Raw genomic sequence first — 24569 nt, 5'->3', positions numbered from 1 at the left:
GCTGAATCAAGGCAAATGTTAAAATTTTCACACACAAGAAAATGCTGTCCATTTCAAAGATAAGCAAACAGTAATGCCAGATGTATATGAAAATTATTTTTCCAGTTACTAGGACTGTCAACTGACTTTCAAATGTCAGTTCTCCCAGACCTTGCTCTCCCAGTACCATGCTCTGCCAAGCACAGGACTTGCGTTTAGGAGGGATGTATCTTGAGTAAGGCTAAGATTTTGTCCTGGAATTTTAGTAGAAGTCACGGACAGGTCACAGGCAAAAAAGAAAAATTCACAGAAGCTGTGACCTGTCCGTGACTTTTACTAAAAACGTCCAGGACAAAATGGGGATCTGCGAATCCCCACACCGCCTGAAAGGGAGTAGCTCGGGGGTTCCCCTGCCACCCATGGTGACTGGGAGCTGCAGGGGCCTCCAGAGGCTGTGGGGTACCCCGCAGCTCGCGGCCCCACCGTGGGCGGCAGGGGCCCTGCAGCTCCCCTCTGCTGAAGTCACGGAGGTTGCTGGAAGTCATGGATTCCGTGACTTCCACGATCTCTGTGACGAAATCGTAGCCTTAATCATGAGTCAGGCCAGACATCAGAGATGATGCAACATGAATCACACTTTCCTGTCCCCTAACAACTGGTCACTGAAAGGGATGCTGCAGCAGGAGCTCACAATCTTTTTGACTGCAGCAATCATAGCAGCTACTATGGGAGAAGAGTGGAAAAACAGATCACACACACGACAGTGAGGATTAGAATGAATATAAAAGTGACTCAGTTAACTCAAGACTATCAACATTACTTTGTGGTTCCAGGATTGTGGAGAAAAGAGGTCAGGGGAACGATGGATGAGGGCTCTACCAGCATATTCACCTTGTACCCGAAACGTCAGTATTAACTGGCATAATGGGGAAATACTAGGGATGTAAATATCGTTTAAAAAGATAACCATTTAAACTATTAAAATTATATAGTTTAACCAGTTAACCAATTAAAGGGAGAGGGGCCCCAGGTACCTAGTTTGTCCTGATGCGGCCTCCGCAGACACTCATGCCATCACAGCAGCAGCAGCTTCCCTTCCCTGACCAGCATGCCGTCCGCCTCCGCAGCCAAACTCCTTCCAGTGGCACAGGGGGAGGCCAGGGAATAATTTACCCCCTGACAGGACCTGCAGCCCCTGCCCCTGCCCCTCCCCCCGCCTAAACACACTCCCCCTACCCAGCTGGCTGCAGCCGGCAAAGCCCACAGTGCGGCCTGGGGCTGCTGAGGCCGGCTGGCCAGCGGGCCCAGGGCCGGAGAACCGGTTAGAGACCCGCATGTAGGAGGTTAACGGTCAGGGTGGGTTAACGATAAGACCAATACTAACTGGTTAACCATTTAATATTGTACATCCCTAGGAAATACACAAGTACAAAGTTATCAATATTACAGTGAAGTCAACTGTACATCTATTCTTTCAAAACTCTTTAAAAAAGGATGTTCACAACACTGAATGGTCAGTTCCTTCCCAAATTGCATTAAAAAAAAAATTCTGAGATGCTGCCTTCTGAGCCAGTATGTGACCACTGAAAGAGAATGTTCCATAACATTTTGTGCTTCAGTTCCTTCCTGAGCCAATTAACTATAAACTGCCAGTTAAAGCAGGGAAGTGGAAACCTTTGCTGCAATACTGAAGGTGAAATGGCCACCATGGAATATATTAGGGTAATATTAAAAATTTAAAATTTTCCTAGAAGCCAGGCATACCAAAGATAGAAGATCAGAAGTTTTCATGTAATATGACTAAGTTTTTAGCACTAACCGTGTTTAACCACGACTAGAAATAATGCATGGGAAAATCACTACAGGAAGAGGAAGATTAACAAAATTACTAAACAATTTTTTTGCAGGGAGAGAAACTACAGAAGAGTTTTGTTTTCCACACATGCTTTACTCTGATTACACATTTTAATACCAATTTTTAAAGTTTTGTCTTGAATAAAAAAAAAAGGATCAAATTAAATCTTTTGTAAATACGATAGTCTGAAAACAATAAGTCATTCTCAGATTTATACATCAAATGTGAAATTTATGTAAAAAGTCAGGTATAGATAGAAATCAGCAAGATTATCTCCTTTGCACTAGGTCAGAAGTGCCTCTATCAGTGTTAACCCATTTTAGCTTCACAAAATTAATGCAGAAAGTTCTAATTCTATATATATGGATGTGCTCTATATTTACTTTAAGCCTGTAATACACTATATTTTATTTCTAGTTCAGCTATTACTTCAGTAATAATGCAATATATATCTGAATATTCAATATATATTTAGTGTACATACCTTGGTCAAGTCTATTTATAAGGGCTCTGCAGGCTACTTCTGTCTCAGGACTTGGGTTATCCAACACCTGTCGACACCATTTCAAAGGAGGCTCTGTTTTCTGATCTGCAATGGATTTTCTTGGAGAGACATATAGCCTTAAACAAAGGAATTGAAAAGGTATATTGGGCAAATGTTTATTAATTCAAACCCTCCTTTTATACTTTTGTAGTAGAATATGTTTTCTTAAATGTTGTTATAAGTACTTTGGTTTTTTTAAGACATCTGCTCAAGAAACTCCCTGCTATAGCACAGGAAGAAATCACAGACACACTCCTAGAGCCCCGACCAGGGGTATTCTATCTATCTGCTACCCAAGACCCATGGAAATCCTAGACCCCTCATCATCTCAGGCATTGGCACTCTTACAGCAGGATTATCTGGCTATTTGGACTCTCTCCTCAGACCCTACGCTACCAGCACTCCTAGCTATCTTTGAGACACCACCGACTTCCTGAGGAAACTACAATGCATTGGTGATCTTCCTGAAAACACCATGGATGTAGAAGCTCTTTACACCAATATTCCACACAAGGATGGACTACAAGCTGTCAGCAACAGCATCCGTGATGAGGCCACGGTACATCTGGTGGCTGAGGTTTGTGACTTTGTCCTCACCCACCACCATTTCAGATTTGGGGACAACTTATACCTTCAAGTCAGTGGCACTTCCATGAGTACCCACATAGCTCCACAGTAAACCAGCATTTTTATGGCCGACTTAGAACAACGCTTCCTCTGCTCTCATCCCCTAGGGCCCCTCCCCTACTTGCGCTACACTGATGACATCTTCACTACATGGACCCATGGGAAGGAGGCCCTTGAAGAATTCCACCTGGATTTCAACAATTTCCACCCCACCATCAACCTCAGCCTGGACCAGTCCACACAAGAGATCCACTTCCTGGATCTACTTCCTGCAAATAAGTGATGGTCGCAAAAAACCACCCTATACTGGAAACCTACTGACCGCTATACTTACCTACATGCCTCCAGCTTCCATCCAGGACACAACATACGATCCATTGTCTACAGCCAAGCCCTAAAATACAACCGCATTTGCTCCAATCCCTCAGACAGAGACAAACACCTACAAGGTCTTTATCAAACATTCTTAAAACTACAATACCCACCTGGGGAAGTAAGGAAACAGATTGACAGAGTGAGACGGGTACCCAGAAGTGACCTACTACAGGACAGGCCAAACAAGGAAAATAACAGAACACGCAAAGAGGTGGGGTGCGGGGTGCAGCTGGTTCCAGGCTGGGAAGGAGGATCCTGGGAGTCCCAATCTGCTCCCTCCAGGTCTCATTCCCTTGGCCCCACGGTGGCCATTCCAGCCCCGCTGGGTCCCACTCTCGCCTCAGTGCCCCCCTCCTCCTGGATGTGCACAAGTTTATGTGGTGGTGGAGTCCCCACACTATTTCCATTGCAGGGGTGCTAGCCCTCCTGCCCTCTCTGGTTCTAGTGCCCCTGCCTACAGCAATAGCCCAGTTGCCAATAGTGAAAGCACATCTCTGACAAATACATTAAGGAACTGGCACTATAAAATAGGCCTAAACCACAGGAGAATACTTTCACCTCTAGTTGCTCATTCTGACACAAATTTCACACCACACTACTCCCCTAAAGTATTGTGAATCCTTTCCCTAAAAATCCTCCAGTGGCATTTATTCATTAAGGTAATTTGGCAATTACATCTTTGATCTCTAAAACTAAAATTTAAAGAAAGTTTTCAGAAGTCTTCACTGGGGTGTTTCTCAATTTTTTCAGGCACTTTATTTCAGTGGGAGCCGAAAGTCTTCAGTCCCTCTGTAAAGTCAGCACAATTTGTTAAATCAGTAACACTTCTGAAAGTTTGGCTACAAGTTTTAAAATGAGAGATTTTGTTTAACAGATACAAGAGTTGTTCTAGTCTCTTAAATTGGAGTTGTATGAAGGCAAGGAACAAAGGGATTCAGAAACACACAGTACTATGTAGTCTTTACATAGAAGAGCTACTGTCAGGAAGCAAGGATTTTTATAATAAACCCAAATTACTTTAGAGTTCTTTTCCCCCCATTCTCCACCCCCACATGCACCTTTTTAGAAAATAAACAGTGGACTTTAAAAAAAATCAAACTTGCAGTTTAACAAGACAAGATTTAACTTCCACTGCAGCACCCATGTTTACTGTGGTCTCGTCTACACCACACAGTTAGGTTGATGTAAGACAGCTTATGTTGACCTAATTATGTCTACAGCCTTGCTCCTGGCGACGTAAGTGCCCTACTTCACCAACATAATAACTCCATCTCCATGAAAGGCAGAGGGCTTATGTCAGTGTAGTTAAGGAGACAAAGTGCCTGCCTAGACACTGTGTTACTTACATCGGCTGTTGACTGTCTTGTCGATTTCACACCCCTAGAGAGCTGGGCGGCTGGACCCCGCTTCCAGCGGTGAATGGGGAGCCTTCCGGGAGCCTGTGAGGCAGCTGGGCTCCTGGCAGGGAGCTGCCAGCGGAGCTGAGAGACCAGGCTCTCAGCTTCCCACACTGTCCCTCTTAGGTGCACTCCTGCTGAGGAAGCACACCACCAATCCAGGGAGGATAGTGTGGACATGCACCACCACGGTTATTATGGTGGTGGCTGTAAAATCTACCTAATATAGGTTGACTTACATTTCTAGTGTAGACATACCCTGTAAAAGTTTAGAGGAAAAAAATCAATTTTGCCACAGTTCGTACATTTAAGGAGACTTGTATAAAGCTAGCTTCATCATTTTCTCTTTTTCTGCACCTTAGAATACAAAGTTTTAAAAATATGGGGAAAATATTTAAAAATTACAAAATACGGCAAGGCACCTGAGTGGCAGGTATAATACCAAAAGCTTTTTTTTTTTTTTTTTTTTTAATTGACTAGATTTCAAGTTTGTGACCCTTTGGTGTGGCATTAATTATTTTACAACAGAGTAACTGTTTATTACAATTCACATGCTGGTGTATGAGGGCACAGTGTAAAGACACAGATAAGATTAATAGATTTTCATAAATCCATAATGCACCAACCTCCTAATCAGTCATAATCAGCACAAGAACAGTATTTCCAAGAGTTCTTAGAGTGCTGTCGTCTTTATATGCAAATTGATTGCAGCAGCTACCAGCAAATCAGAACAGAAAAGAAGCAGGCAGACCAGAACAAGAATATTTAGGACATTTGTAACTGCAAGGAAGGACTGGAGGATTGAAGAAAATCCAAAATTGTGTTGTCCAAAAGAAAAACAAAAACAAAAAAAAAAAGGAGGTACTTTCAAAATTACATATCACTGAATGAGTTACAGTACTTAAAGCAATAACAACGGCTCCCCGGTCTGTATCTTTTTAGAATTAGGACATATTCTAACCACTGTTTGAACCGAAAGCACTCATGAAACTGAAGTCTCCAGATCACAGGTCCTGGTTCTAATGGGGGACTTCAATCACCCTGACATCTGCTGGGAGAGCAATACAGCAGTGCACAGACAATCCAGGAAGTTTCTGGAGAATGTTGGGGACAACTTCCTGGTACAAGTGCTGGAGGAACCGACTAAGGGCCGTGATCCTCTGGACTTGCTGCTTACAAACAGGGAAGAATTGATAGGGGAAGTAAAAATGGGTGGCAACCTAGGCAGCAGTGACCATGAGACGGTTGAGTTCAGGATCCTGAAAAAAGGAAGAAAGGAGAGTAGATAAATAAGGATCCTAGACTTCAGAAAAGCAGACTTAGACTCCCTTAGGGAACTGATGGGCAGGATCCCCTGGGAGGCTAATATGAACAGGGCAAGGAGTCCAGGAGAGCTGGCTGTATTTTAAAGAAGCCTTATTGAGGGTGCAGGAACAATCCATCCCGAAGTGCAGCAAGAATAGCAAATTTGGCAGGCAACCGTAACAGTGAAATCTTCAGTGAGCTTAACTCAAAAAGGAAGTTTATAAGACCTGGAAATTTGGACAGATGACTAGGGAAGAGTATAAAAATATTGCTAGAGCATGCAGGGGTGTAATCAGGAAGGCCAAGGCACAACCGGAGTTGCAGCTAGCAAGGGACGTGAAGGGTAACAAGAAGGGTTTCTACAGGTACGTTAGCAACAAGAAGGTGGTCAGGGAAAGTGTGGGACCCTTACTGAATGGGGGAGGCAACATAGTGACAGATGATGTGGAAAAAGCTGAAGTTCTCAATGCTTTTTTGCCTCGGTCTTCACAGACAAAGACAGTCCCAGACTGCTGCACTGGACAACACAGCATGGGGAGTAGGTGAGTAACCCTCAGTGGTGAAAGAACAGGTTAAGGACTATTTTGAAAAGCTGGATGTGCACAAGGCCATGGGTCCAGAACTAATGCATCCAAGGGTACTGAGGGAGTTGGCTGATGTGACTGCAGAGCCATTAGCCATTATCTTTGAACATTCGTGGCAATCGGGGGAGGTCCCAGATGACTGGGAAAAGGCAAATATAGAGCCCATATTTAAAAAAGGGAAAAAAAGAGAACCCGGGGAACTACAGATCGGTCAGCCTCACTTCAGTCCCTGGCAAAATCATGGAGCAGGTCCTCAAGAAATCCATTTTGAAGCACTTTGGAGGAGAGGAAGATGATCAGGAACAATCAACATGGATTCACCAAGGGAAAGTCATGCCTGACCAACCTGATTGCCTTCTACGGTGAGATAACGGGCTCTGGGGATATGGAGAAAGCGGTGGATATGATATACCTTGACTTTAGCAAAGCTTTTGATACAGTCTCCCACAGTATTCTTGCTGGCAACTTAAAGAAGTATGGGCTGGATGAATGGACTATAAGGTGGATAGAAAGCTGGCTTGATCATCGGGCTCAATGGGTAGTGATCAATGGCTCCATGTCTAATTGGCAGTCAGTATCAAGCAGAGTGCCCCAGGGGTCGGTCCTGGGGCCGGTTTTGTTCAACATCTTCATTAATGATCTGGATGATGGGATTAATTGCACCCTCAGCAAGTTTTCAGAGGACACTAAGCTGGGGGGAGAGGTAGATACGTTTGAGGGTAGGGATAGGGTCCAGAGTGACCTAGACAAATTGGAGGATTGGGCCAAAAGAAATCTGATGAGGTTCAACAAGGACAAGTGCAGAGTTCTGCACTTAGGAAGGGAGAATCCCATGCACCGCTACAGACTGCGGACCGACTGGCTAAGCAGCAGTTCTGCAGAAAAGGACCTGCGGATTACAGTGAACGAAAAGCTGGATATGAGTCAACAGTGCGTCCTTGTTGCCAAGAAGGCTGAATTAGTAGAAGCATTGCCACAAGACAGAGGGAAGTGATTATTCCCCTCTCTTCGACACTGGTGAGGCCACTCCTGGAGTATTGCTTTCCAGTTTTGGTCCCCCCACTACAGAAGGATGTGGACAAATTGGAGAGAGTCCGGCGGAGGGTAACGAAAATTATTAGGAGGCTGGGGCACATGACTTACGAGGAGAGGCTGAGGGAACTGGGATTATTTAGTCTACAGAAGAGAAGAGTGAGGGGCGATTTGATAGCAGCCTTCAATTACCTGAAGGGGGGTTCCAAAAAGAGGATGGAGCTAGGCAAATGACAGAAAGAGAAGCAATGATCTCAAGTTGCAGTGGGGGAGGTCTAGGTTGGAAGTCCTGGACAATTGGAAAAAGGCTAATGTAGTGCCCATCTTTAAAAAAGGGATGGAGGAGGATCCTGGGAACTACAGGCCAGTCAGCCTCACCTCAGTCCCTGGAAAAATCATGGAGCAGATCCTCAAGGAATCAATTCCGAAGCACTGAGAGGAAAGGAAAGTGATCAGGAACATGGATTCATGTTCATGATCAGCATGGATTCACCAAAGGCAAGTCATGCCTGACTAATCTAATTGCCTTCTATGACGAGATAACTGGCTCTGTGGATGAGGGGAAAGCGGTTGACATGTTGTTCCTTGACTTTAGCAAAGCTTTTGACACGGTCTCCCACAGTATTCTTGCCAGCAAGTTAAAGAAGTATGGGCTGGATGAATGGACTATAAGGCGGATAGAAAGTTGGCTAGATTGTCGGGCTCAACGGGTAGTGATCAATGGCTCCATGTCTAGTTGGCAGCCGGTATCAAGTGGAGTGCCCCAAGGGTCGGTCCTGGGGCCGGTTTTGTTCAATATCTTCATTAATGATCTGGAGGATGGTGTGGACTGCACCCTCGGCAAGTTTGCAGATGACACTAAACTGGGAGGAGAGGTAGATACGCTGGAGGGTAGGGATAGGCTACAGAGGGACCTAGACAAATTAGAGGATTGGGCCAAAAGAAATCTGATGAGGTTCAACAAAGACGAGTGCAGAGTCCTGCACTTAGGACGGAAGAACCCCATGCACCGCTACAGACTAGGGACTGAACGGTTCGGCAGCAGTTCTGCAGAAAAGGACCTAGGGGTTACAGTGGACGAGAAGCTGGATATGAGTCAATAGTGTGCCGCTGTTGCCAAGAAGGCCAATGGCATTTTGGGATGTATACATAGGGGCATTGCCAGCAGATCGAGGGACGTGATCGTTCCTCTCTATTCGACATTGGTGAGGCCTCATCTGGAGTACTGTGTCCCGTTTTGGGCCCCACACTACAAGAAGGATGTGAAAAAACTGGAAAACGTCCAGCGGAAGGCAACAAAAATGATTAGAGGACGGGAACACATGACTTATGAGGAGAGGCTGAGGGAACTGGGATTGTTTAGTCTGCAGAAGAGAAGAATGATTTGATAGCTGCTTTCAACTACCTGAAAGGGGGTTCCAAAGAGGATGGCTCTAGACTATTCTCAGTGGTAGAAGATGACAGGACAAGGAGTAATGGTCTCAAGTTGCAGTGGGGGAGGTTTAGGTTGGATATTAGGAAAAACTTTTTCACTAGGAGGGTGGTGAAACACTGGAATGCGTTACCTAGGGAGGTGGTGGAATCTCCTTCCTTAGAGGTTTTTAAGGTCCGGCTTTACAAAGCCCTGGCTGGGATGATTTAGTTGGGGATTGGTTCTGCTTTGAGCAGGGGGTTGGACTAGATGACCTCCTGAGGTCCCTTCCAACCCTGATATTCTATGATATTAGGAAACACTATTTCACTAGGAGCATGGTGAAGCACTGGAATGGGTTACCTAGGGAGGTGGAGGAATCTCCATTCTTAGAGGTTTTTAAGGTCCGGCTTTACAAAGCCTTGGTTGAGATGATTTAGTTGGTGTTGGTCCTGCTTTGAGCAGGAGATCAGACTAGATGACCTCCTGAGGTCTCTTCCAAACCTAATATTCTATGATTCTATGAGACAGCTATATGGGTCCTATTCTCTTCCTACTTGCATGAGCATAAAACTGGCATAATTCCTCATTTAAAGTCAATAGAGTTAACACTTACAAAGATGTAAATTGGAATAATGAGAATCAGATCCTATCATTTCTCAGAGAAACAGGCCAAAGGGCTTTGTAATATACAAAAATATAGGCATTGCACTCTGAAATTCTTACTCCAGATCTAAGTCATACTACAGGTGTTGACACCCTAGAAAGTGAAAAATTTAGAACTTAACTCAACTTTCTGATTCATGTGATTTGCTCCGGTTACTAGAATTCGTCTTACTATATAATATTTCTTTTAAAATGTTCACTCTATGCCAACACTTAAAAGCTATCTGAGATGGACTAGCCCCTGATTTAGACCTCCAGCTAATACTTCAGATTTTGGGGTTGCAGAATAAATGGTATGATGCACCACCACTGGGGGGCAATTTTTAAGGCTCTTTTAGAAATAGATACCAAGTTAGGGGATACCTAAGTGGATACAAAGTACAAAAAGGACAACAACAAAAGTGTTCTGTCTGTAATCTAGGATCATGTCCTCAAACAGACCACATCCAAGTTATCCAACCCCTTCCAAAAAGAATAAAGGGATTCCAGAATCTTATCAGGGTTTTGCGTCCTTGAAGTCAGCTCAGGGGCCCCATCTTCACTGACCATTTTAAACTGGAGGTGGGGATTGGGTAGGTAAAAACACCCAGACAAGTGCATATCTGTGATAAAAATTTTGGTATTAATGTTAAGTTTGGGGGATAAGAATTTTGACATGGATATGATAATGCTACTTTTCAATTAATACCTGTAAACAGACTTAAAGCTTACCACAGCGGAGAAACCATAACAAACCTGGTTTGCTGGGTGTGGGGGAAACTGAGGCACGCTGCCTCCTGGCCTTAATGGCTGGATGCCAAGAGAACTATAACACAAACTGCCTTTGAGAGAGTTTACTGCAAGAGGGTTAGTCACTGACTAAGGGAGCAGGTGTGACACTCTGTATCTCACGGGAACACCCTGCATCCTATGTTCATCCTCATAATATGATTGTGTGGTATCCAATGCAAAGTTTGTCATGTTGGGTGTCTCCAGAAGGCTCATGATGCATGGGGCATTGTTGTTATAGTAATGTTATAGGTTGTAATTTCCTGTATATACTTATGAGGCTGAAAACATGCCCTCATGGCTTAAAACAAGCTGAAGCAAAACTCTCCAGGAACAGAGGGGCAGTTCACACCTCATCAGGGCATGTATGGGACAAACCCAGCCCAGCCTCACAGGAACAATGGACACCAGCTTAAGCAGCAACAAAGGATCTGTTGGAGTCTCGAGTGAGTCACCCACCTTCCGTTGGTCAGTTGGGGACTACGATGAGGTAACGCTCACCTGACCCTGAAGGGGGAGGAGCAAAGCCAAGAGGGAAGAAAGAACATGACAAAAGGGAAAGACATTTGCCATACTCTTCCTCTTTCTTCCACCTCCATCTACAGATATCGCCACCAAGCAACTGAACCGTTGATCAAAGGGGAGAGCTTGGCTGAAGGGCAACTAGCCAGCCTGTGGTGAAAAGCATCTAAGTTTGTAAGGACACTGAAAGTGTTAAGATCTCTTAGAATGCGTTTTGCATTTATTTCATTTGACTTTTTGTGCTTTGACTTATAATCACTTAAAATCTATCTTTTGTAGTTCATAAATTTGTTTATTCTACCTGAACCAGTGTGTTTGGTTTGAAGCATGTCAGAGACTCTCCTTGAGATAACAAGCCTGGTGCATATCAATTTCTTTGTTAAATTGACGAACTCGTATAAGCTTACAGCATCTAGCGGGCATAACTGGACACTGCAAGACACAGGTTCCTAGGGTTGTGTCTGGGACAGGAGATATTGGCTAGTGTCATTCAGTTACACAATCCAAGCAGCTTACATGCCAGAGAGTGGGGGTTCTCACAGCAGTGCAGGGTAAGGCTGGCTCCCAGAGCCAAGGATTGGAGTGACCTAGCAGATCACCCATCCAGATAACACCAGGGGAACGTCATGGCCTCTCACTGCAGTAACAAGCTACATAGACCTTTTGCATCAGTATCTGGCTATAATAAGTTTAAAGTTAACACTCTTGCTCCTAGAAGGGAGAAAAAGCTCCTTCCCCCACTCCAGAGCATCCTGACTGTTTCAGGAGATAAAGGGGAGAATTCTAATACTCCATCGCTCCCCTAGCTTCCCAGCTACTGCAGAAGAACAGAAGTCTTCTCTGTTTTACACCAACACTTTTCTTGGGTCTTCAACCAATGTTCCAATGTCTGCTTCTGCTTATACCATTCTCAACAAGCAGCAGAATATAACATTAGCAATATTTTGGTCAGTTTCATGGTTGCTATTCAGAATCCTGTGGGCAGCACTGAAATTTGACTAGCATCTTGTTAACTTTCACCTTGGGATTGCTTGTGAAAATTATGAGATGGGAAGGGACAGGAAACATGTCTGTAGGCTAAGGAAGATAGCACCGCATCAATTCACATGTGGAAGATTTTTTTTAAAAAAAATTTTTAAAAAACAAAATTCTAAAGAATTAAATTGTGCTTTATACTCACCAGTGAAAGTGTCCTACTTGCTACTGGTGAGAGGGGAGTGCAGAATCCACTCTGTTATACTACCAACTATTTAGCTTTTCAAGTACAGGAAGTCAGTGTCTGCATCTGAAGTCATCACTAGGCAAATAATTGTAAGCTAGCACCATTGCTGGGTTAACAGAATCCATGCTTTTGCTTTTTCTTTTTTTAAATTACACACACAATAAGTTAATCGGCTAACAGAATAATAAGAACAAGACTGGAAACAAATACCCTCCACCAAACAATACGACACTTACTTTATATAAAGTGGACTAAGACCCCGTTCCACAAAAGTTTGTTTTATTCACACTTGAAATTCAAGGTATTTATGTTTACTTTTCTTACTTGGAAAAGATGGGGAACTGTAAGGTGATCAGTCTTGCAGAAAAGTAACAACTCCATTCACAAAGGCTGAGAAAGTAATGTCTCTCACACAGTCATGTTCACTAAGAACTCAAAGTAAAACTTCTAGCACAGCTATTATCTGGCACTGTTTTAAACATACAAAACAACTTGTATTCTCTCTGAGAGAAATGTCTACAGAGGAACTCTGGTCAAACCTGGTTGCATATCAGATTAAACTTGTGTTTGCTATTTTCCTGTTTCGTCTCACTGGGGAAATGTTCAACACTGCCATCAACACAGTTTCTCAAAATAAACTAATTACCGCCTATTCAGTTGGACCACCACCTAAACTAAGCCAATCAATTCAATGATAATGCAGTGTAGTTGTAGGCAGCTGTGTTGGCCACACGACATTAGAAAGACAAGGTGGGTCTTTGTTGGCAAGAGACACAAGTTTTCAAGCTCTACCTTTCCCAGACCTGAAGAAGAGCTCTGTGTGGCTAGAAAGCTGGTCTCTCTCACCAACAAAAATTGGTCCAATAAAAGATATTACCTTGTCTCTCCAATCCAGCGATAAGACAAACTAATATGCTAGCCCATCATGAATACTAGAAAACATTCTGCCAACCACAATATTTCAGACAAGTAAAAATAAACTAAAAAGTTATTTTAATATAGTTTTTACAATTAAGGCATTCATAATGATTTAAAAAGTTTTGTCAGAACAAAAAGGATTAAATGCTATCACATTACTGATATAACAAGTGTGATGAGTTTACCTTTTTTGAAAGAGGCTTGTGTGACAGGTTGATTTTTAAAATCTATTTTTACAGGATTATTAAGCTTCAGTTTTCCAGTTTTACCCTGACAAATCGAATGGCATTAAAGGGTAGCTCAATCAAGCTTTGGAAAATTATACTACAACTATTAAGAGATACTGTAAAGATACATAAAAGACATAACCAACTTACAAGAAACAGGATATCCTTTGGTTTAACAAGTATCCAAATACCGAGCATTATTAAGCTGCAAACAAAAATAATCTAATCCAAGTTTACATTTCATTGTTACTTAAGACGACTGGTCCCACATTAAACTAGTTTTGCTATGGAACACAACTTCTGGAACCTTTTACTATTTATGTAAAGATCAAGTTTAATAAAAAATTTCCCCTGTAATTAAATATCAAGTGAAAAATTAAAGGTTTTTTTTGGTAATTAAAAGATCCATCATAATTATCTATAATAGTAACCATCCAGCCATATATGGTTAATTTGATGCAAGGAGTGAACTCATTAACATGAGCTGAGTTGCATGGCTGAAGCTGTGTCTTAGCTAAAGTATATTTATTTAGTTCCCCCTTTCAGTTTATACTTGTTAGTCTTTCCCATACATAGCATTTTGGGAAATGTGGCTCTAGTAAGGGACAGTTTTAATTGTATACTACAGTGTAAAATGAGATTTTTCTTCCAGTATAAAATGCATGCTGTCTTATTTAAAAATTTGTTGGTGGGATTCTTTGTGGTTCAATCCTCTGCATTAATAAAGAATATTCAGCTTTTAGTGACAGTATTTTACTTAGCCTTATATTTGTGGTAATCCATCAGAAGAGAACAGATGAAAATATACACCAATGCCTGATTTTTGAAGTACTGCATCTAAATTAAGAGCAAAATGGGAATCTAGAAGATATCCAAATGACAAGTTCCCCTAAAATCTGCACTGATATAGACTGTTCACCATTCTGTATCATCCAAAAAAATCTGATTTAAAGATCGCAGATTTAAAAAAAGAAAAAAGTGCCTTACATATTGTTTAAGTGGAACACTTACTTTGCAGAAAGACATAGTAAGATCATTGCCTAAACTCTAGGCAAGAAGTATATTTGTACAATGAGGGCTATAAATTTTAACACTAAAGTGGGGGTGATTTTCAAATAAAGATTCAAAATTGTTTTGAGAGCTCCAGTATTATACAGAATTTGTCTACAATTTAAACTGCAAACAGCAGCGAATTTGAATTGTCAACACATATGCTTAGGGCTTGTCTACACTGGCAAGTTTTGTTACCAAAAACTGCCTTTTGGCGACAAAACAGGGATAGCGTACACACTGCAATGGGACTTTTGTTGAAAAAAACACCTAGTTTTGATGAAAAAAACTTCCACCCTCCCCTTATTGTCAACAAACAGCCAGTGTAGACACCAAGCCTTTTTTTTCCCCCTATTTTATTGGCCTTCAGGAAGTGTCCCACAATTCACATGCTGCCGCTCTAGTCAGCAGTTTGAACTCCACTGCCCTGCAGCTAACCCGCCCCTCCCCCTTGCAAGCCCCATGAATTTCCTGTTTGCTGGCTTCCCAGGTTAGCATGGCTGGCTATCGCACCAAACGCGCTCCCGCTTGGACCACCGCTGAGTTGTTGGATCTGATCAGTATATGGGGAGAGGAGTCTGTTCAGTCGCAGCTGCACCTGTAGGACACATGGACAAATTTCTTGAGGCTTGTGCGAAAAGGGCTATGATCGGGACACGCAGCAGTGCAGAGTGAAGATAAAGGAGATGAGGCAGGCGTACCATAAGGCGCGGGAGGCAAACCATTGCTCTGGTGGTGCACCTAAGACCTGCCGCTTCTATAAGGAGCTGAATGTTATCCTCGGTGGTGATCCCACCTCCATCACCGATAGCCCCGTGGATACTTCGGAGGCAGCAGAAAGAGGGGGTAATCTGGAGGCTGAAATTCTGGATGAAGAAGTGGAGCTAGAAGAGGACATGGAGCTCCCAGCGGGGTCGCCCAGTGGGGAAGGCAGCCAGGAACTTTTCTCCACTCCAGAAGTGCTCTACGGGGAGCAGGAAGCAGATGACACGCCGGGTAAGTTGCTGTGGCTTGTGTAGGGAATTGAAAAGTGGGAGGCAGGTAGTGTTTTACGTGAGCTGGACATTGGCCTGTGTAGCCAATCTGCATGGCCAAGCAGGCTGTCGACGGACATCGAGACCTGCAGGGAATCCTCCAGAGAGAGGCTCTGGAAAGTTTCCAACAGGCACTTGTTAATCCTCTGCCGCAGATTCCAAGGGATTGAACCCTGTTAGTTCCCCCATTGTAGGAAACTGTACCATGCCATTTAGCAATCACTGGAGCTGGGACCAAAGCGGCACATAGCTGAGCTGCATATAGACCAGGGTGAAAGCCACAAGCATGCAGTAGTTGTGCCCTGATTTCCCTGCTTACCCACAGCAGTGAGATGTCAGCCAGCAGGTTGGCTGCCTGTGAAAAAGTGTGTGATAATATTAGAATGAGTTCCCTGCTAATTTGCTCTGCACGTAGTGACCATTTTGTCCATATGCACAACCACCTTCCCCCCACTCCCGACACTCACCATGATTGGGGTGCTCGCGGAGCTGCGTGCCTGCCTAGGATCAGTGATTGCTACTAGTTGCAAAAGGCCCTTGTCACTGAAATGTTTCAATCGTTTACTGGAATTTAACAATCCCTCTTCTGTGCATTGTCCACAGCAGCCAAGACCACCACCACGCACCCCTGCTTCAGCAGATAAGGAAGAAGCTGAGACGCAGCAAAGAAGACATGTGCAGGGAGGTGCTGCAGTGCGATGAGAGACAGACCAGGGAACGCAAAGAGTGTTGGGAAGCCAAAAGTCAGGACAGAAAAGAGAACGCAGCATTTGCTAGGCAAGCAACAGAGTGGATGATAAAAGTTATGGGGAATCAGACAGAGATGCTCAAGTCTTTGATACAGCTGCAGACAGAGCATATCTGTGGCTAACCTCCACTGCAGCACGTGCACAATTCTTTGCCAACCCCACCCCCTCTATGCCCAGACCTTCCTTTTCACTTCACAGCACTCCTGAGTTTCTTCATCACTCCACCCCCCTCTCACAGCTTGGACAATGATAGCTGGAGCCACACACAGTTGTGAGGTTTTATCCTTTTTAACAATAAATAAAAGGCTAAGGTATTTAATGGTACAGCATTTTTATTCTGTGTTCTACAAAAGCGAAGCAATCAATTCACTCTCGGGAACAGGATTCTAAAGCATTTTGTTGCATGGATCTTGGGCCCCAAAGTTGTTCATGGATGCATCAGGGAAGGAACTCCAAAGCAGACATGTGTTAGTGTCCCTCATTGTCAAAGTGGTTCCTCAAAGCCTCTCTGATGTTAATAGCAGCCCTCTCGGCTCCTCTGACAGCCCTAGCATCTGGCTGTTCAAACTGTGCAGCCAAGCGCTCTGCCTCAGTGCTCCACACCTGAGCAAACATTTCACCCTTAGATTCACACAAATTATGCAAAGTGCAGCACGTGGCTATGATCACAGGAATATTACCCTCAGTAAGGTCTAGCCTGCCACTGAGACACCTCCAGTGAGCTTTCAAATGGCCAAAGGCACATTCGACTACCATATCAGGGTTGGAAGGGACCTAAGGAGGTCATCTAGTCCAAGCCCCTGCTCAAAGCAGGACCAATCCCCAATTTTTGCCCCAGATCCCTAAATGGCCCTGTCAAGGACTGAACTTACAACCCTGGGTTTAACAGGCCAATGCTCAAACCACTGAGCTATCCCTCCTCCCATGGAGGCACCTGCTCAGCCTGTTAAAATGCCCCTTGCTGCAGGTCGGGGACCAGCTCAGCACATAGCTCCAGGAAGGTTGCTTTATGCATCCTCAAGTTCTGTACCCACTGGTCTTCATCCCACACCTGCATGACAATGCGATCCCACCAATCAGTGCTTGTTTCCCTAGCCCAAAAGTGACGGTCTACCAGGTGCAGCTGCTCTGTGAATGCCAAAAGCACTGATAAGTTGCTGCTGTCCGTATCACACTCAGGTGCCTACGATTCATCCTGTGTCAGTAACTTTGTGAGTAACTCCCCTGCCATGCACCATATCCTCACGACAGTTAACAGCGCACTACAAAGACTGACAGTTAGAAAAACAGCACAAAAGGAAAGCCAGAACTGCGCAAAAGGAAGCCAGAAACCACTGGCGGGCTGGGACACGAAGCAGTGCATGACGGGACATTTTGCACATCCTCGGATGCGCCACGCTCCGTTTCCGCCTTCCCAGATGGTGACCACAGGCACTGTGGGATACATACAGTGGTGCCCCAAATGTGGACACGATCTATTGACAAAGGGAGCAAATGTAAACTCACTATGGCAACTTTTCTTTTGTCGATTTTTTCACGTCAAGATTAGTTTAATCAACAAAACTTGCCAGTGTAGACAAGCCCTTAGTTTTCTGCATTTCTCCTACAGCAGCTGATATCATCAACAGCAGCTAATGCAGTGCATGGGTTACATCCATTATGCTGATTTAGATGTTTTTGAAATATAGACTGATGCAGTGGGAAAGAGACCTCAGTGTTTACATTTAACAGATTTTGATATGTAAAATGTGCCCTTCCAGAGTGTTTACGGGGCACCTACATAGTTCAATGAAGCATGGAATCTACATGCTGAATTTTACATGTTTTTCTATTTCCAAAACCCAGTGTCCACCTCTCCTTAGCCAAAGGAAAGATTTCAAGTCCTGACTATGGTAACGTTTGACCCATACGGAATAGTCTTCCAGCTAATCCCTAAAACACTGTACCACCAAGTATCATGCAATGTAAGACAGTTGTGTTTATTACTGTACATACATCGAGTGAGATTCTGTGCCATGCATTCAGGGTACCACAGAAACTTGTATGGGCTGCAGTGACGGGACGAATCCCTCCAATTATAAAGTAATTCATTCGGTCTCTCATAGCTTTTTTTTTTTTTTATTAAAACATATTTCCCCTCCCTGGCTTCACTCTACTTTGTCTGTTATAAAGTAACAGACTCCCACGGAGTCTCCAATGTTTTGTTTCCTTCTTTTTCACTACTTCCCATCCACCTCTTTCTATCTCCCAGTCCACATCCCACCTCTAGCCAGCTCACTCACCAACTCTCACATCCAACCCCTCAGCAGAAGTGAACACAGCAGAAAATCTGCCCCTGGATCTCAAGTTTAGTTTTAAATCAAGTTTTCCTGCTTGTTGATTTACAAAATCAGTGATTTAAATCAATCCATTCTTTCTAAAACTAGATATAAAACAGCAAGAAATGACCCAAAAAGGGTTGGATTGAGAGGTTGTGGGAAGAGATACAGAAAATGATATATGTTCTACACATCTAGTTAATTCCTTTGTTTGTAAATTGCTTTTATAAATAGTAAGTACAGAAACTGACATTTTTTGAAGGGCAACCTAAGGGAGCAATCCAGCAATCCTTCAACAAGTAAAAGCCAATGACTGATACTGTCTAAATTTATTTAGAAAGTTACTTGCAATTTTGATAACATGCATGGCAGGAAGTCAGCTTTCTCACAGACTAATTACTTGTGGTGCAAACAGATATACCATACTGAGGAGCTGTTTACAAGAGATAAAGAGACCCAAGAAAATGAAAAAAAAAAAAAAAAAAAGTCAAGCTACAGACTTCAAAACTATTCAAAGTGAAGGCTGTTACATTTCACATAACTCATCTATGAGCAGGGTATAAAAAGGGGTCTCGGATCAATGCGATGTTATTTTTGACAATGTAACTGGTTTAGAAGATGGAAGGGACAGCTACCTTAGGACTTCAATGGGTTACTACATGGACACGTCCGTAAGATTGGACTCTTATTAAGTTAAGAGAAAAAATATCTTCAGAAAGGAGCTGACGTCGAGAATGTAACTTTAATATTCCATTTCTGATATTTTCATTTAAAAAAAAAAAAAACTACAAACGTCATGACTTTTTAGCATTTAAGATTCCAAAAACAATTTTAACTCTGTCCCCTTGTTTCAATCAATGCTCATATTTGCCCTGACCTTGCAAATATTTACACATGTGCTTAAGCACCTCACATCCTAGGCCTTAGAGGTTGTTAAAAAAAAATATTTAAACTCTACTGAACAGGTCGTATGTCTCATTATTCAAAAATGTCTGAGAAAATAAGTTTTCTAAAGACAAAACTCTTCTGGTTCAAGAGGTTTTAAGAAAGGTAAGTCCAAAGCAGAAGTTACTTACCAAAAATCTGATCTCTGAACTCCCGCTAATCATTAAACATGCAAAAGACCAAACTGAAGAATATCTATTTCTGTACATGTAATAATGTACAAACTTAAATAAGGGAACTTTTACTTTATAATTTGGCCTGTTTTGGTTATTTATTATAGGCAAGGCTGGTGGCACTGCCTGTTACGGCTGCTCCACACTTCCTATTATAAGACCCTATTTTTACTTGCTTATAACTTTGCCCAACTTCAGCCTTTGAGTTGAAATTTTCCATCTGATTTCAGTCTCAAGCTGAATTTTTCCGAAAAATGTTAGCCAAAATGGTTCAGCCATTTCCAAGAACAAGACTAGTGAAAAATTGATTTTCCCCCCCATGTTAACAATTTTTGAGAGCTGTTCTTTGAAATGCCCTATTGCCTCTCTGCTTTGGAAAAGGGACTTGAAATTTGGCAGGTGTTAGCTTTTGTGTTAAAGATGTATCTTTGGCTACCCTCATGAAAAGCCATGCACATTATAATCCTTTTTTGGAAGGTGGTGGAGAGGGAGGAAACTGCAATTCGCATATACTCAGTAGAGACTGATTTTCAGCAGCTAATATTTCCAAAGATTCCATCTTCACTGCATGCTCCATCCCCTCACCGCTCCCACATGTGACTGCACTGCATACGGACCATCCCCAGAGAGTGACTGTGTATGCACCAGCCCTGGGCTACAGGGGCTCAGGACTTTCCCTGTAGTAGCTACTCTAGACCAGGAGCAGGCACTTGAACTGAGTTCAGGAACCCAGTATCTTCTGTCCTCTAAATAACCTCCCTGCTGGCATCCAGGCAGCATGGAGAAAGATGAAATCTGATTCAAATGCACAAATGAAAAGCCAGTCCAAAGGGGAAGAGAAAGGAATAGACTGGGACAAATCATCTGATGAGATTTGGAATTGGGGACGAGGGTGGGTGAGAGGGAAACTGATACTGGGAGTTGGAACAGGGCAGGCTACCACTGTTTGGGTAAGGCTCGGGGAAGAGACGGAGACTAAAAGTAGGGCCTTGGTGGGGTGAGGGGGGAATGGAGGAAGAATGAGATAAGGAGGGTGTGACGCTCTGTACCTTGGGGGAACACCCAGCACCCCCATGTTCATCTTTGTAAAATGATTGTGTGGTATCCAAAGCAAAGTTTGTCATGTCAGGTGTCTTCGGAAGGCTCATGATGCACTGAACATTTCTGTTATAGTGATGTTATAGTAATTGTTCTTACAGTAATGTTATAGGTTATAATGTCATGTATATAGTTATGAGGCTGAAAATGTGTCTTCATGGCTTAAAATAAGCCCAGGCAAAAACTCTCCAAGAGCAAAAAGGGGCAGTTCACACCTCATCAGGACATGTATGGGACAAACCCAGCCCAGCCTCAGGGGAACAAAGGACGCTGGCCTAGTCAGCAACAAAAGGAGCTGTTGGACTCTCGAGTGAGTCACCCCGCTTCCCTTGGTCAGTCAGGGACTACGATGAGGTAAAGCTCACCTGACTTTGGTGCGGGGGGGCAAAGCCAAGAGGGAAGAAAGAACATGATAAAAGGCAGAGACATTTGCCATGCTCTTCCTCGCTCTTCCACCTACATCTACAGATACAACACTAAGCGACTGAACCGTTGATCAAAGAGAAGAGACTGGCTGAAGGACAACCAGCCACCCTGTGGTGAGAAGCATCTAAGTTTGTAAGGGTATTGAAAGTGTTAAGATCAGCTTAGAAATGCATTTTGCTTTTACTTCATTTGACCAAATCTGATTTGTTATTCTCTGACTTATAATCACTTAAAATTTATCTTTATAGGTAATACATCTATTCATTCATTCTACCTGAAACAGTGCATTTGGTTTGAAGCGTGTCAGGGATTCCCCTTGGAATAACAAGCCTGGTACATATAAATTTCTTTGTTAAATTGACAAGCTCATAAGTTTGCAGCATCCATCAGGCACAACTGGACACTGCAAGACACAGGTTCCTAGAGTTGCGTCTGGGACAGGAGATATTGGCTAGTGTCTTTCGGTTACACAATCCAAGCAGCTTACATGCCAGAGGCTGTGCGTGAACAGCCCAGGAGTGGGGGTTCTCACAGCAGTGCAGGGTAAGGCTGGCTCCCAGAGCCAAGGATTGGAGTGATCTAGCAGATCACCGGTCCACATAACACCAGAGGGGGAACGTCACAGAGGGGAGGAAAGAAATGACAAGGATCAGGGATATGGACGGCAAAATGAGGCTGGTTCAGTAAAGAGACTGGACAAGGCGTGGATTTCCCTCTCCTCTAACCCAAGATTGGATGAGAAGCCTGGGCAAGGAGACTGGGAGTCCGTGGGTTGGAGGAGAAGGCAGATTGAATGAGGAGCCATGAGGGAAGTGAAACTGGGAGGGCAAGAATAGACAGACTAGGATTAGAAGCCTCAGGGTTAGAGATTAGGATGGCAAGAAGAATGAGACAGGGACAAGGAGCCAGGGGTGGGGAAGAGACAGGATTAGGATAAGGAAAGTTTGGAGAGGACAGGGCAGGTCTGTCCCCCACTAGAAGCACAATCCCTTCTGGAGCTTGGAATGGAGCTTGAGCACCACCACTCCTCTGCTGTCAACAACTATCTGTGAAACCCACTAGCAAAATATGTCTCCTCTCCTTCAGTGCTGGTCTCCAGAGAGGATGATCACCTACTATTGCTATCAATTACTCCATTAGCTCAAAGACCAGAGATCTGTGTAGAAGATCTAAAGGTTCCAATCCTCCTGATGAACCATGCAGATGTAAATGTAATGCTAAAAGAACATTGAGGTTGCAGAGTCAAACACTCAAAAGTTAAGAATGTCAGATTAAAGTGGCTCATGCTACCTTGATTTGGCCCCCTTGTGCACATAAATTAGGATTCATCTTTAATTACATGATCATGCATTATTTTTTCCACAAGACCCCTGCCTCACTCAGTGGACAGGATGGACAGTGTTCACTTAATAAGCACCTAATCAATATTTTTTTTTTTAATCCTCATTGTTCAGGTCTTAATTACTGTACACTGTTCAAACCCTGCCCTGAAGGCAGAATTAGTAATTTCCCCACGGACATTTCTATGGTGCTATGTATTTGAGTACTTCTCAAACATAAATTTATCTTCAAAAAAACCCTGTGAGATGAGGGGATATTAGGCTCATTTTATAGATTAGGACCAGAGGCTCAGAAATCCATTAATTCTGGGTTCCCAATTTGAGACAGGACATGATTTTTCAGAGTACTTAGCATTATATTGCACTTTATATATTCACAGACAGTTCCCACTGATATCAGCTACAGTTGAGTGCTCAGTACTGATTAGTCAAATCAGACCCCAGGGTCTCAAGATGGGCACTCAGAAAATGAGAGCCACATAATTAGAGACCATCTCTGACAAGTTTGGTTTCAGTGACTAGCTGTGTAACTGAGGCAGGGATAGAATCCAGTTCTCCAGGGCAGAAGTTAACCAAAGATGAGACCATCCTTTCACTTCCTGCAATCCCCTGCCTTACTCACTAGACACCGTCCAATTTCTGCAAGAAATGAGACAGGAGTCCTACTGACAATACCTTTCTTTTCTATGCAACCCTGATTCATTCCCAGAACAGGTCTATCCTGTGCACTGAATGAGGCAGGAATCCTGTGGGAAAAAAAAAACAGTATGATCATGTAATTAAGGACTGTATCATAATGCATATGCACTAGAGGTCCAAATTAACGATTGCACAAGCAACTTTAATGCTGGCATTTCCCAACTTGTGGGTGCTTGTCCTGCAACCCTAATGTTTTTAATGCAGTTTTGTGTATGTTCTATAAAAATCTATTTTAGAATTCCCTATTGTTAAAGTGTGACTCACCTCAGCATTAGACAAACTGAACAAGAGATCAAAAGGATTGTGCTAATCAGTATTCCTAAAATTATAAAAACCCAAGAGTTGTTATACTCATGAGACTCACCACCAATGCTACTGCATAACAAGATTTTAACTTGTATATTTTTAAACACAGAACAGGAAAAGAAAAGCCTATAGCTAATATAAAACAAGAGTTGAAGTAGATAAAAATCGTAGATTTCTAGGTCAGTGTAATTAAATGTACTGCTTGAGACATACTGATACCTACTTAAATCCAGTTACTTATACAGTATCTTAAATTCAAAGTTATTTCATTAGCTTTCTTTTTAATCTATACATTTGATTGTTATGATAATCTGTGGAAGTTTGCATAGAAAGAAACATGCTTATCACCCACACAGGAAAGTGCGTTTTAATATACAACAATACGTTTGGGCATACTGTTATTGGCACATTGTGATTAGTCTCATGCTTTCAGTCATCCAAATAGTGGAACTCCAAGAAAAGTCATCCCCCAAAATTGCTTGTTATTCTAACAGAATTGTTTGGCAGACAAAAACCTGAATGACTGAAACTATATAAATGATAAAACCTTGTCAGTACTATTTCTGAAATCATTACTTGTGGGGTTATTACACACACACCCCCCGCCAAAAAAAAAAATCTCAGCACTGCATTGCTACATTTCCTAAAGAAGCTATTTTTAAAAATTCAGTTGACAAAATCTAAGCCTCCTGTTGATGGCATTCGTGACACCAACCACATGGGAGACCCCCTTGAAAATTACAGCCAGTTGCCACCTTGCTTTAACACTTTGAGTCTATTTCCAGCTTGCAGGTACTGTCAAAGTCTTGTGCTGAATTCCTCTAATGCTAAAACATGCTATAATATCCAAGCAGTAAGGGGATGCTGTGTTCAGCATTTTAACATTAACCATTTTTTGTTATTTTCATACAAACAAAATCCTCACACCCACCCACACTGGCCAACGTTTTCGAAAGTACCTAGTAATTTTGTGCCTCAGATTCTGGATGCCCTACTTGA

The 24569-nt window shown here is 43.0% G+C and overlaps 1 protein-coding gene across 5 annotated transcripts in view; it reads right to left on the bottom strand.

Annotated features, from left to right (window-relative positions):
* LOC102941814 (SLAIN motif-containing protein-like) overlaps positions 1–24569 on the bottom strand; it is a 66364-nt gene that overhangs the window by 30537 nt on the left and 11258 nt on the right. For all 5 annotated transcript variants that reach the window (XM_027830951.3, XM_037908123.2, XM_043522907.1 and 2 more), the window contains exon 4: positions 2319–2455. In XM_027830951.3, coding sequence (XP_027686752.2) covers positions 2319–2455 — 137 coding nt within the window. The remainder of the gene's footprint in view (positions 1–2318; positions 2456–24569) is intronic.

The sequence above is a fragment of the Chelonia mydas genome, chromosome 9 (genome assembly GCF_015237465.2).
Source record: "Chelonia mydas isolate rCheMyd1 chromosome 9, rCheMyd1.pri.v2, whole genome shotgun sequence".
Lineage (NCBI taxonomy): Eukaryota > Metazoa > Chordata > Testudines > Cheloniidae > Chelonia > Chelonia mydas.
This window is presented reverse-complemented; position numbering and strand designations above follow the sequence as displayed.